This window comes from Chlorocebus sabaeus, chromosome 6 (genome assembly GCF_047675955.1).
Source record: "Chlorocebus sabaeus isolate Y175 chromosome 6, mChlSab1.0.hap1, whole genome shotgun sequence".
Classification (NCBI taxonomy): Eukaryota; Metazoa; Chordata; class Mammalia; order Primates; family Cercopithecidae; genus Chlorocebus; species Chlorocebus sabaeus.
In genome coordinates, this window is record NC_132909.1 from 19,852,323 (window position 1) to 19,865,386 (window position 13,064).

General features: G+C 50.7%; 1 protein-coding gene and 1 pseudogene across 1 annotated transcript; both read right to left on the bottom strand.

Moving 5' to 3' along the window:
- Positions 1–2,376: 2,376 nt before the first annotated feature.
- LOC119623760 (interferon lambda-3) lies at positions 2,377–4,176 on the bottom strand. Its single transcript, XM_073017268.1, has 6 exons — positions 3,994–4,176; positions 3,714–3,895; positions 3,343–3,420; positions 2,935–3,084; positions 2,746–2,829; positions 2,377–2,652 (listed from the first exon to the last, which is right to left on the bottom strand). Exons 1-6 carry the CDS (start codon positions 4,001–4,003, stop codon positions 2,554–2,556), a joined length of 603 nt encoding a protein of 200 aa, XP_072873369.1. The 5' UTR covers positions 4,004–4,176; the 3' UTR covers positions 2,377–2,553.
- A 2,177-nt stretch (positions 4,177–6,353) lies between these two features.
- Positions 6,354–7,943, bottom strand: LOC140711769 (interferon lambda-4-like; annotated as a pseudogene).
- Positions 7,944–13,064: the final 5,121 nt, after the last annotated feature.

Here is a 13,064-nt window from a genome sequence, read left to right on the forward strand (position 1 = left end):
TTCCAGCAGGCACCTTGAAATATCATTTATTCTCATCTCTGCTTCCAAGTTACAGTGGTTATTAAAGCTGCCACGGGTGATTTTTTACTTCATGCATTAATGAAGAAGCACATGAATTGCTATGTCACAGTGTGAAAAAATATTTTGATCACTGTATTACAATCAGAGTTGGATTCCTTTGTCCTGCGCGTGTTCTTTCATTCTGAGAAGAGTCCGTAGGCTTTTCAAGGCTGCCATCAGGTCCGGTGGGTGAAGATGGTGAGGGAGCCCTGCCCCGGGGACTGTGGAGCACAGAACTGCCAGGAACCAGGGCCCCTGGATGACTGGGTGGGGCCATCCTACCAGGGGGAGCGCTCACCTTGAGAGGAGGAGCTGGTGGAGAATGACACTCTTTGGTTTGTAATCCATGGTCACTGTATTTGGGGGACTCTTTGTTCCAGCAGTTCAGCCAACTGTACTCAGCAGGGATCCCTGATCCAAGTTGTCCTCCTCATTTGTGGGGGCCGATCCAGGGTTAGTGAGACCTCATGTTTGCTTATACGATTCAGGGGCTTCTTGGAAAGAGAATGGGCTGGACCCAGTGGCTCAAGCCTGTAATCCCAGTTCCAGGAGGGGCTGGGGTGGGTGGAGGATGGTGCTGAAGAGAGAGAATCACTTGAGCCCAGGAGTTGGAGGCTGCAGTGAGATGTGATCGTGCAAGAGACAGGGTCCTGCTGTTGCTCAAGCTGGTCATGAACTCCTGGCCTCAAGCAATCCTCCCATCTCAGCTTCTGCCAGTAGCTGGGATTATGGGCTTGTGCCACCACGCCCAGCCAATTCTTTAATTTTTTTATAGAGGCAGGATCCTGCTATGTTGCCCAGGCTGTTCTGGGCTCAAGTGATCCTCCCAACGCAGCCACCCAAAGTGCTGTGATTACAGGCTTGAGCAATCACATCCAGGCTCTAAATTAATTTTAAAGATGCTTCATTTCACCCAATACAACCAGCGTGCTATCATTTCAACATCTAATGAATATATAAATTACAATCCAGATGTGTTACATTATTTTTTCCCTACAGTAAATCTTCAAATTCTGGGGTTTGTTTTAGACTCACTGCACAAATTAGGTTGCACCACGTACATTCTGGGTGCTCGACAGTGACAATGTGGCCTGGGGACCCCAGTGGATAGCACAGCCCTCAATGAACCTGCCGTTCTAGATGTCTCACCATGGATGCTAATGAAAGTTCTTATTACCAAGGCGTTTCTAGCTCCTGTTACTTTACTTATAGCACAATGCATTCTAAATGATCCCTCATACACTCTCAGGTAGACCAGACACACACACAATCTGTAACTACAATGACACACAATCAGAAGCACAATCATACATACACTGTAGGAGGCCGAAGATGCCACCCCCAAAACACCCAGCACCGCATCCCTGGACCCTGTGCATATCTTATGTGACTCGGCAAAGGAGCTTTTCAGATACGACAATGGCGTGTGGACTGACACTGGGGAGATCACCCTGGATGCCAATCTAATCACCTGAGCCCTGAAACGTGGAAGACTTTCTCTAGCTGGAAGCACAAGAGAAATGTGGCAGGAGAGGTCAGAGAGGTTCCAAGCATGAGAAAGGTTTGAGGCACTGTTGGAAGGGCCCATGGGCAGGGACCACGGAGAGCCAGAGAAGCATGGATGGAGAAATTTCAGGGCAGTGAAATTATTCTGTCTTTCACTGTCATGAGGGATAGAATACATTATGTATTATGCCTCAGATCTCAGGTCCTGGGGAAGAAGCGGGAGCGGCACCTGCAGTCCATCCGCAGGAGTGACTCTTCCTGGAGAGCAAGGGCACAGGTTAGCCCCCAGCAGAAGGGGTGGAGGTTAGACCACTCCGGTGAGATTAGAGGATGGCTGATAACAGGATAGTGGAGGTTAACTCCCAGGAGGATGTTAGAGGACCCTCTGCTGCAGGAGGACACGAATCAGCCCCTAGAGTAGGAGCACGAGATAGCCCACTGCAGCGAGGGTGGAGGTTAGCCCAGTGAGAGGAGTGGAGGTCCCTTTCAGCAGAGTCAGCTCAGGATGGACCCACAGACAGGAGGAGGCAGGAACCTTAGTCCTACAGCAGCAAGGAACAGTGATCTGCCGACAATGTGACTGACCCTGGAACGAGTTTCTCCTCAGAGCCCCCAGTAAGAGGCCAGCAGCAATGCTTGGATTCCAGCCTGTGAGTCCCACAGGAGAGAAAGTGGCCAGGCCCAGCGAGCCTCTGACCTGTAGACTCCCAGCTCATCAAGTGTGTCTTTGGAAGATGCTACTTTTAGCGTTGTTATGGCAGCAACGCAAAAGAAATACACACCAACACACACACAGTCCCACGTCATGGGTGTCTTTTCCTCATTGTTTATTTCAACAAGGGTTATAAAAAGTAGAAAAATAAACATTTTCCTGGAGGTGAGTTGGGTTTATACCCACAAATACATAAATAGCGACTGGGTGGCAATAACTTAAGACAAGCGGTTAATTTATAAATAAAATCTCAGATTGCATGACTAGTGGGAGAGTCAAACACACAGGTCCCCGCTGGCAACACATTTCAGGTCCCGCGTGAGGAGGCGGAAGAGGTTGAAGGTGACAGAGGCCTCGAGGCAGCCAGGGGACTCCTGTAGGGAGGAGGGGATGGGTCAGGGGCTGTCCAGGGTCTGAGCTCCTAGTGGCTCCCCAAACCCCAGTCTCTCTCTTCCCGGCTCACTCACCTTTTTTGGGGCCTCCTGGAGCTGGTGCAGCCAGTGGTGGAGGTGGCCCCGGGGCCTGGGCCCTGCCGTCGGCTGCGGCTGGATCTGTGGGCAGAGGAGAGCCGTGTGTGAGGTGGGGCCTGGGCCACCACAGGGGAAGGACGCTGCTCAGAGCCCACAGACCTGGGTGCCCGGGCCTCGAGGACTCACACAGGCCCGGAGCTGGGAGAGGATGTGGTGCAGGGTGTGAAGGGGCTGGTCCAAGACATCCACCAGGGCCGAGTCAGTGTCAGCGGCAGCCTCCAGAACCTTCAGCGTCAGGGCCAGCTCAGCCTCCAAAGCCACGGGGCGCTCCCTCACCTGAGGAGAGGTGAGAAAGAACAGGTGAGGGGGCAGGTGAGGGGAACAGGTGGGGGAGGAGGATAGAGAGGAACAAGTGAAGGTGACAGGCACAGGGGAGAAGGCACAGCCAGTGTGGTCAGGTGGGAGCAGGGGGAAGGGGGAGCAGGTGTGGGGAGAGGAGCGAGAGACAAGGGAGAAGGAGAAGGTGAAGGGGCCACTACAGAGCCAGGTGAGCGGGGTCGGGAGGGCAGGCGTGGGCCTGACTCGCCCTCTCACCTGTAGCTGCCTCAGGTCCCAGGTCCTGGGGAAGAGGCGGGAGCGGCACTTGCAGTCCTTCAGCAGAAGCGACTCTTCCTAGACAGCAAAGGCACAGGTTAGCCCCAGCAGGAGGGTTGGAGGTTAGACCACACTGATGGGATTGGAGGATGGCTGACAACAGGATAGGGGAGGTTAACTGCTGGGACGATGGTAGAGGACCCTCTTCTACAGGAAAACATGAGTCAGTCCCTGTAGTAGGAGCATGAGATAGCCCACTGCAGGGAGGGTGGAGGCTAGCCCAGTGAAGGAAGCTGGGACTAGGAAAGCATGGTGACCCTTGGAGTGGGGGTGGAGGCTAGCCCATGGCAGGAGGGCAGGGGGAGACTCACTAAGGCATCTTTGGCCCTCTTAAAGGCCTGCAGCTCCTGTGGAGACAGGGACTTGAACTGGGCTATGTGGCAGCCCCTTGCATCCGGGAGAGCCCCGTGGAGCCTGGCGACAGGAACTGCTCCAGTCACGGTCAGCACTGCAGCCATCAGCACCAGCACTGGCATGCAGCTCCCGGTCATGTCTGTGTCACAGAGAGAAAGGGAGCTGAGGGGATGGAGAGGCTGCCCCCTGAGGGCAGGGGCTGCAGGAGCTGAGCACGGACAGAGATGTGGGACTCACCTAGTTTCATTCCTGATCTCTGGTCTTTGTTAGCAGAAGAAACACTCTGAGGCCGTCACCCGGGGTCCGTTTGGGTCTTGTTTGGAGTCTCTGTTCTTTTCCGTCCCCTCTTCTGGATCTCAGACTGTGTCCTGGCCTCGACTCTTTCTGTCAGTTTTGAGCTCTGTCTGAGATGTAACTCCTGCCTGAGCTCCATGGGGTGGCTTTTATCCCTGACAGAAGGGCAGTCCCAGCTGATGTGGGAAAAGTGAAAACACCACCTCAGGTAAGACACCGGCCACCAGGGGAGCCCCAGGCTGGGAAAGCCCAGAGCAGGGCAGGGCCAGTGAGCCAGGTGAGCAGCTGGAGGGAAAGAGAAACTGATGGAGACTCAGGGATTACCTACAGGAAGGTGTGTTCCCAAGAGGATTCCACCTGCTCTGCTTTTGTTGTTGTTGTAGTTTAAGATAGGGTCTCACTCTGTCACTGGAGTGCAATGGCGTGATCATAGCTCACTGCAGCCTCAAACTCCTGGGCTCAAGCGATCCTTCTCATCCAGCCTATTAAAGTGCTGAGATTACATGCCTGAGCCACCGCTCCTGGTCAATATATATACATACATATTTTTTGAGATAGGGTCACGTTCGGTCACCCAGGCTGGAGTCCACTGGTGCAATCTAGGCTCACTCCAACCTCCACCTCCTGGGTTCAAGCAATTCTCTTGCTTCAGCCTCCCAAGTAGCCGGGATTACAGGCACGTGCCACCATTCCCAGCTAATTTTATATTTTTAGTAGAGATGGCAGCTCACCAACTGGCCAGGCTAGTCTTGAACTCCTGACATCAAGTGATCTGTCTCAGCCTCCCAAATTGCTGGGGTTGCAGGCATGAGCCACTGTGCCCAGTGGACTTTCTTTCTTTCTTTTTTGAGACGGAGTCTTGCTCTGTCGCCCAGGCTGGAGTACAGTGGCACCATCTTGGCTCACTGCAACCTCTGCCTCCCAGGTTCAAGAGATTCTCCTCCCTCAGCCTCCTGAGTAGCTGGCATTACAGGCGTGTGCCACCTTGCCCAGCTAATTTCTGCATTTTTAGTAGAGACAAGGTTTCACCATGCTGGCCAGGCTGGTTTCGAACTCCTGACCTCGTGTTCCACCTCCTTCAGCCTCCCAAAGTGCTGGAATTACAGGCATGAGCCACCGAGCCTGGCCAAGGCCGATATTTCTTAATTGGCCAGGCAAGGAAGGACTCAGGAATATGAGGCTCTGCTCAAGAACTGAGGTGTGATGAAGGACTTGAAGGACACCACATGGGTGCTGTTTTTCTTACGGAAGTTCAGGCAGTGGTCAAGAGCATGGGTCTTGGAGCTGAAGGGTCTGGGGTTCCAAACTTGGTTCTGACCCTCACTAGTCATGTGACCTTGGCAAGGAGGGGTGCTTTCAGCAACACAGAGTGCTAATGCACAGATTTGGAGAAAAAATTAACAACACAACTGCTTGTGTATTTATACGAGTGATTATTTAATGGAATCCACTCATTAAGGCCATACCAGGACTTGAGCTGGAGAGTTTAAAACGTGATCTCAATGTACACTACTCCTCCACAAGGCAAGTATACTAACCCATCCTACAGGTGAGGAAATACAGGCTCAGAAAAGTAATTTGCTCTGAATTACACTGTAATTAACTGGCAGGGTCAGAACTGAAACTCAGGCCACCTGAGTCCCTGGCTCAGCCTCTTTTTTTGCACCTCACAATCATCATACGGAAAACAACCAATGCAATCAAAACGCTCTTTAATAATTGGCAATAAATTTAAACCAGGAGACAGAAAAGCAAATACACAGGAATTTCACAAATACAAACAACACACGTTAGGGAATCCAAAGAACCACAGCCAGTTAAGGACTCTTGGGCCTTTCACTACCGAATCCCTCATGGATTGGTGTCTCTTAGATGCCTGATCCAAGAGTCACGGATTCACAGCATCTCAAAGCTGGCTGTGGGGCTACAAATCCGGGGTTAGGACCTGGTGTTGGGGGTGTCCTGGTAACCACACAAGGAGGAACTGGTCCCTGTTACTTGGGGGTCAGCGACGGTTTCCAGAGCTCAAATCTCTTTCAGTCCCAGCAATCCTTGGAGGGTCGTGCAATATACTCCGAGGAAATATCGCTGCTTCCTGGAGAACTGTACTCTCTTCCCTGTAGAAGGACCCACTCATCTTGTATCTGAGACAGAGGACCCAAGTCAGGCCCAAAGCTGCAAAGAAGTTCTCGTGCCTCAGAACCCATTGGCTGAGAGCCTTGCCTGGCCACTCCAATGGGTGACAGGAGCCGCTTTCGGCAGCCAATGGCTTGGAGGTTTAGGTGGTGCCGGAGGGGGCGGGGTTAGAGGCAAGTACCCCAGCTCGAAGCATGCATGAGCTCCCACGTGAGCAAGCGCAGGAGGTTGAAGACCACGGTGACTTCGCGACACCGAGGTGAGTCCTGGAGCCCAGGAGGGAGCGCAGTGGGGCTAAGCCAGGCTCTTCCCTCCCAAGAAGACCCATCCAGTCCCGCCGCTCCCAGCCTCAGTGTCAACCTCGCCCGATCCTCCCTGCAGAGTAACCCTGTATTGCCTGCTGCACTCACAGCTTTCCGCGGTTTATGACGCCTCCTCGGGGCCCGGGGGACCTTCCTGGAGGAGCCTGGCCGTGCCAGCTCGAGCTGAAGGTGGGACACGAGGCAAATGGAGAAGGCAAAGAACGGAGCCCCGCTCTGCATCTGCCCGTGGCCCTCCCAGCCGCAGATCCGAGCCTGGATTTGTGAACACCTAGAGGACCCGAACCGGGTCTGGATCGGTTTTTCCGCTAAGCGGGACAGATTCGCACAGCGCTGGGACTCGCTGTGGGCCTGAGGATGCAGAGAAGCTGGCGAGGGCGAGGGGCGGCGGGGCGCGGCCTGGGCTTCCGCGATGCTCCTGGCCACATGGCGGAGCCGAGCGGGCGTTAGAGGGGTCGCTCCCGGGCCGTGCCTCCCCCGCCCGCTTCCAGGCCTCACCGACGGCCGCGGAGGATCCCTCCTGGGGCGAAGGAACAGTTGCGCGGCCGCCAGCTCAGCGCCTCTTCCTCCTGCGGAACAAGCGGCGCTTATCGCGTATGGCTGGGCCCCCTCGCCAGGGCTCCTAACCTCTGCACAGTCTGGGTTTCCTGGACGTGGTTGGGGACTGGCCGCGTAAGGTCGTGTCTGACGTATACTGAACCGGGGAGCTCCCCGAATGCGTGAACGGAGGTTGAATTGCACCCCGCGCTCCCCTGGCAAAGCCCTGCGCCCCCGACCTGAAGCTGAGTCTGCCCGGCAGGGCGCCCTTCTGTGACTGACCCTGAGCCTGCGTTTGCGCGGACGACCGGGACTGCGGGGGGTCTCGTGGTGGGAATTGTGGGCGCTGACATGCGAAAGGCGCCTGCTGGGCGCTAGGACGCAGGACCCCTCGGGACAGGGAGGGGTTTGTGGGAACCCGGCAGGGCCAGTGTACCGGGGGCGCAGAGGCTGGGCGGTCACTCACGTAGCGGACCCTCAGCCCCTTGACCGCCGCCTGCGTCCGGGGCTCCAGCGAGCGGTAGCGCGAGAGGAGGCAGCGCCGGGGGGTCGCCGCGCCCACCGTGCACAGGACCCACAGTCCCGCGGCCACCGCGGCCCAGACACTCTCTGCTCTCTGCTCCAGGCTGCATCTCTGCTCCTGAGGGATGTCAGGGAAGCCAAAGAGAGGGTCCCGCGTGTCCAGTCTCCCGCCTTGGGTTAGGCTCACAGGGAAGGCGCAGCACACACAGCGGGAGAGAGAGAGCGGGAGCCGGCCGCCTCCTCGGCTTGGCCTCTGCCCTCACTCCTCCCTGCCGTGCACCCTCTGCGCCTCGTGCTGCAGCAGGTGCTGCCGTCCACTGTCCCCTGGGAGGCGTCCAGAGCAGTCTCCACCTGGGCAACAGTGCCTCGATGGTCCATGGTGGCTTTTATGTGCAGGGCTGAGAAAGGGTTTGCAGCCAGTTCCTGTCCTGGACAAGATTTCGGAACGTCACTGCTGGCCCCAGGCCTCTGGGATCTCAGTCGGGGTGTGAGGACTTTAACCCGCGTTGGGCCTATGCCAGGGATGGCTGGCCTCCAACTCTCTATCCTGAGCCAACTGCTTGTGTCTGTTTTCTGGACATCTGTTTGTCTTTCTTTGCCTCTGTCTGATCTCTCTTCTGTACTCTAGGAATGAACAGAGACACTTCTTCCTTCTCTTTGAAGCTACAGGCTTGACAGAGCTACCAAATCATTTAAATGGCTGCCCTAAGGTGTTCACACCTGGCTTTCCAATTTCTCTGCTTCCTCTTTCTCTGCTTTCTCGTTACATTTCTGTTTGTCTGTCCCTGTCTTTGTATCTTTCTTTTCCTTGTCAATGAATGAGAAGAGTCACACTCTGTAAAAGAAACACTTGAAGAGATTTATTCTGAGCCAAATATGAGTGACCAATGGCCTGTGATACAGCCCCCAGGAGATTCTGAGAACCATGTGCCCAAAGTGGTCAGGCCACAACTTTTTTTTTTTCTTTTTTTTCTTGACAGGGAGTCTCGCTCTATCACCCAGGCTGGAGTGCATTGGCATGAACTTGGCTCACCGCAACCACAACCTCCCAGGTTCAAGTGATTCTCCTGCCTCAGCCTCCTGCATAGTTGGAACTACAGGCGCGTGCCACCATGCTAACTTTTGCCTTTTTAGTACAGACGGGGTTTCACCATGTTGGCCAGGCAGGTATCAAGCTCCTGACCTCAGGTGATCTGCCCACCTCGGCCTCACAAAGTGCTGGGATTGCAGGCGTGAGCCACCGCGCCTGGCCCACAACTTGGTTGTATACACTTTAGGGAGACATAAGGCATCAATCAATACACGTAAGATGTACATTAGTTCCATCCAGAAAGGCAGGACAAGTGGAAGCCGGGGTGTGCTTCTAAGTCATAGGGGGATTCAAAGAGTTTCTGATGGGCAATTGGTTGAGTTATTATCAATAGAAAGGAATGTCTGGGTTACCATCATGGGTTGTGGAGACCAAGGAAGGAAGGAAGGGAAGAAAATGCAGAGATCTTGTGCACTCTTTACCCAGTTTCCCCAGTGGTAAGATCTTACAAACCTCCAGTCCAATACCACGACCAGGATACTGATATTGATACAATCCACCTATCTTATTCAGATATCCTGTTTTACTTGCATTGAGTGTGTGTGTGCAGATGAAGCCTCCAGATAGCAGGCTTCAGAGAAAATAGATTGTAATTTCTGAAAAATCAGACTTAAAGGTCTCTTCTATTGGCAATTCCAAAAGGAAGGAGGCTATGATGAGGCATGTCCCACACCCCCTTACAATTATGGCCCGAAATGGTTTTTCAGGTTAACTTTGGAATGCCCTTGGCGGAGAGGACAGCGTCCATTCAGATGGTTGCAGGGGGCCTTAGAATTTTATTTTTGGTTTACACCCTGAATACTCCCCCTTCTTTTCTGTTTTGTTTCTTTTCTTTCTTCTTTTTTAGAGACAGGGCCTCACTGTCTCTGGGCCTAGGCTGGAGTGTAGTGGTGAGATGACAGTTCACTGTTACATCAATCCTGTGGGCTCCAAGGCTCTTCCTACTTCAGCTTTGAGTAGTCCCTAAGTAGCTGGGGCTGCCGGCACCCACCACCATGCCCAGATAATTCTTCTTTTTTATTTTTTATTTTGTAGAGATCGGGGTCTCACTGTGGTGCCCAGGCTGGTCTTAAATTCCTGGCCTCAAGCTGTCATCCCACCTTGGCCTCTCAAAGCACTGGGATTACAGGCATGGGCCACTGCACCTGGCCCCCTCTCTCTGGTTTTTGTTCATCTGTGTCTCAGACGAGCCGTCTCTGGCTTTCATATCATTATATGAATATAATATTTATTCATTTGCCACTTAATAAAGCATTGTTAGTTTGCTGTTGAAAATCAGAATTACAGACATGTTTTTCTCAACTACTGTTAATAATAAATATATATATATATAAAATTTATAGCTAATATATTCTCAGTACTTCCTGGTTCCATTCTAAGCTCTTCTCATGTAAGTATCTGGTTTTTTTCCCCTCCCCAGCAACTGTTAGGTAGTTGACTGGTTATTGGCTGACGTTTTATAGATGAAAGAATGTGGCACAGAGAGGTTATGAATGAAACATGAGCTCACACAGCTTGTAGGCGTGAAATGGGGATTTGATCCCAGGCTCCCTGGGTTATTGCTGGCAATGCTCTGACATCTCTCATCTGTATGACTGATCTATCTCACACAGAATAGCCTGCATATGTTTTTTGTTTGTTTTGAGATATAGTCTTGCTGTGTCCCCAGGCTGGAGTGCCTGTGGTATGATCACAGCTCGCTGCACCCTCAACCTCCTGCGCTCAAGCGATCCTCCCATGTAGCTGGGACTACAGGCGTGCACCACCACGCCAGCTAGTTTTTAAATTTTTTGTAGAGACGGGATCTCGGTATGTTGCCCAGGCTGGTCCAAACTGTTGGCCTCAAGCGATCCTCCTGCCTTGGCCTCCCAAAGTGTTGGAATTACAGGTGTGAGCCACTGCACCCAGCCCTAGGTATGTTTTGAGTAAGTCAGGCATGCTTCCTACTTGAGACCACTTTTAATTAATTCTAATTAGGTTTATTTATAAATATTGATAATGAAGGGTAACTAGTGACTTTTTCATGGTTATATGTCTTCCTCAGCATGGGTATGAGGAAAGCGTTTTATGGTTTGCCAGTGCGTATTTTCCTATTCAAAGGCATAGAGGTTTTAAGAACCAGCAAAACCTGGCCAACATGGTGAAAGCCCGTCTCTCCTAAAAATACGAAAATTAGCCAGTCAGGTGGCACGTGCCTGTAATCCCAGCTACTCAGGAAGCTGAGGCAGGAGAACTGCCTGGACCAGGGAGGGGGAGGTTTCAGTGAGTTGAGATTGTGCCACTGCACTCCAGCCTGGGTGACAGAGCGAGACCCTGTCTCAAAAAAAAAAAAAAAAAAAAAAAAAAGAAAAAGAAAAATTCACAAAGTGTCCATGGAGTATACTTTCCAAGCTTCTATCACCTCTCCCCAATCTTTCCTGGGATCCCCCATTTCAGTTGGGGAGCTAAATAGTTTAGGGAAGATGATTTAACCCCCTCCCCATCCCTGGGATGGGGTATGTGATCTGGCTATAGCCATTTACATCAGTTTGTCTTCCTAGCCGCAGTGATTAAGTTTGTGGTGGGCTTGTGACCTAATCCAGTTCAATCAGAATGATCCTCAGTTCTGAACATCTTGGGAAAAAGATGCTGCTTTTTTTTTTTTTTTTTTTTCCTAATCTACTGAAGAAAAATAAAACCTGAAGCCTGAAGCCTGGGAGGCTGCTAGACCCATCTTGGATTTACAAGAGTAAACAGGCTTCTCATCAGCATAAGGGAGACCTGAAGTATTTAAAAGCAAACAAACTGAGGCTGGGCACAGCGGCTCACACCTATAATCGCAGCACTTTGGGAGGCTGAGGCAGGCAGATCACCTGAGGTTAGGAGTTCAAGACCAGCCTGGCCTACATGATGAAACGCCATCTCTACTAAAAATACAAAAATTAGCCAGGTACGGTGATAGGCACCTATAATCCCAGCCACTCAGGGGGCTGAGACAGGAGAGTTGCTTGAACCCTAGAGGCGGAGGTTGCAGTGAGCCGAGATCATGTCACTGCACTCCAGCCTGTGTGACAGAGTGAGGCTCCATCTCAAACAAACAAACAAAAAACCAACTGGGAGGTTACTGATGTCTTAAGCTGCTAGATCAAACTTGACCTGAAGCCTCACCACTAACCCTAGGCTTCTCAGTTTTGTAAGCTCATAAATTCTCCATTGTTCAAGCCAGCATGAGTTGAGTTTTTGGTTATTTACCACCCAAAGTGTCCTAACGGATAGATACCATGAGGCCGTAATAAAATTATATATGTCTCCAAAGACTGAAGAACTAGAAGGAAAATTAGTAATGGCAGGAAGAATGGAGGGCCATGGATTGGCTGGAGGAAAGTACCAGGTGCAAATTATTGGCAATCAGTGATCCAGCTCTGAGTGCCACAGTGCAGGTTATTTGCAATAAAAAATTAAATTTAATGCTGTCCCAGTAGAAAGGTGTCTTATGATCCACTGCTTGAGACCCCTATTCTGTTACAAACACTACTTCAGGAATTTAAGAAATAACAAAAAGCTTTAGAGAACATTTATGTGTGAGTATAACTCAAAAATGATCTAGGAACTGGATCACGCATACATTGCTGGTGGGAATGGAAAACTGGCGTACTCATTCTGAAACACAGTTTGGCAGTTTCCTGTAAAAGTAAATATGCAACTCCTAGTCAGCCCAGAACGGTATGCCTGGACATTTATTCCAGAGAAATGGAAACTTATGTCCATGCAATAATATAGTTATTTGCTTTGCAAATGTTCATAGCAACTTTATTTGTAATAGCCCAAACTAGAAAGCCCAGTTGTCCTCCAAAAGGTGTGTGGTTACACAGATTCTGGTAAATATATATTATCAAATAGGAATGAACTATTGATATACGCAACAAGTTGGATGAGTATCCAGAGAATTATGCTAAGTGAAAAAAGCCCATCCTAGAAGGTTACATACTACATATATATTATATATATAATACAAAAAATTATATATAATACATATAATACAAAAATTATATATATATATAAAATACAAAAATTATATATATATGTATTTTTTTTTAAATTGAGAGTCTCGCCCTGTCACCTAGGCTGGAGTACAGTTGCAAAATCATGACTCACTGCAGCCTTGACCTCCTGGACTCAAGCAATCCTCTCACTTCAGCCTCCAGAGTAGCTGAGACCACAGGCACATGCTGTGAGCGGCAAGCCAGTCAGGTGCCGAGGCAAGAGGCTGAAGGCACAAGCTGTTCCAGTATAATAAAGAAGACAATTATAATAAGAAAAGTTATACTAGAAATAGGATATAGATATGATTATATATGAATATTATCAATCATTAGTTTGTAGTATTACTCTGTTTTATTATTATAATAATTTCCGTTTTATTATTATAA

Bases quoted from the DNA above. Each gene is read 5' to 3' on its own strand.
- LOC119623760 (XM_073017268.1), bottom strand. The intron at 3,421-3,713 runs GTGAGTCTCCCC...TTTGCTGTCTAG, and splicing joins AGAGGGCCAAAGATGCCTTA to GAAGAGTCGCTTCTGCTGAA. The intron at 2,830-2,934 runs GTGAGTCCTCGA...CTCTGCCCACAG, and splicing joins TCTCCCAGCTCCGGGCCTGT to ATCCAGCCGCAGCCGACGGC.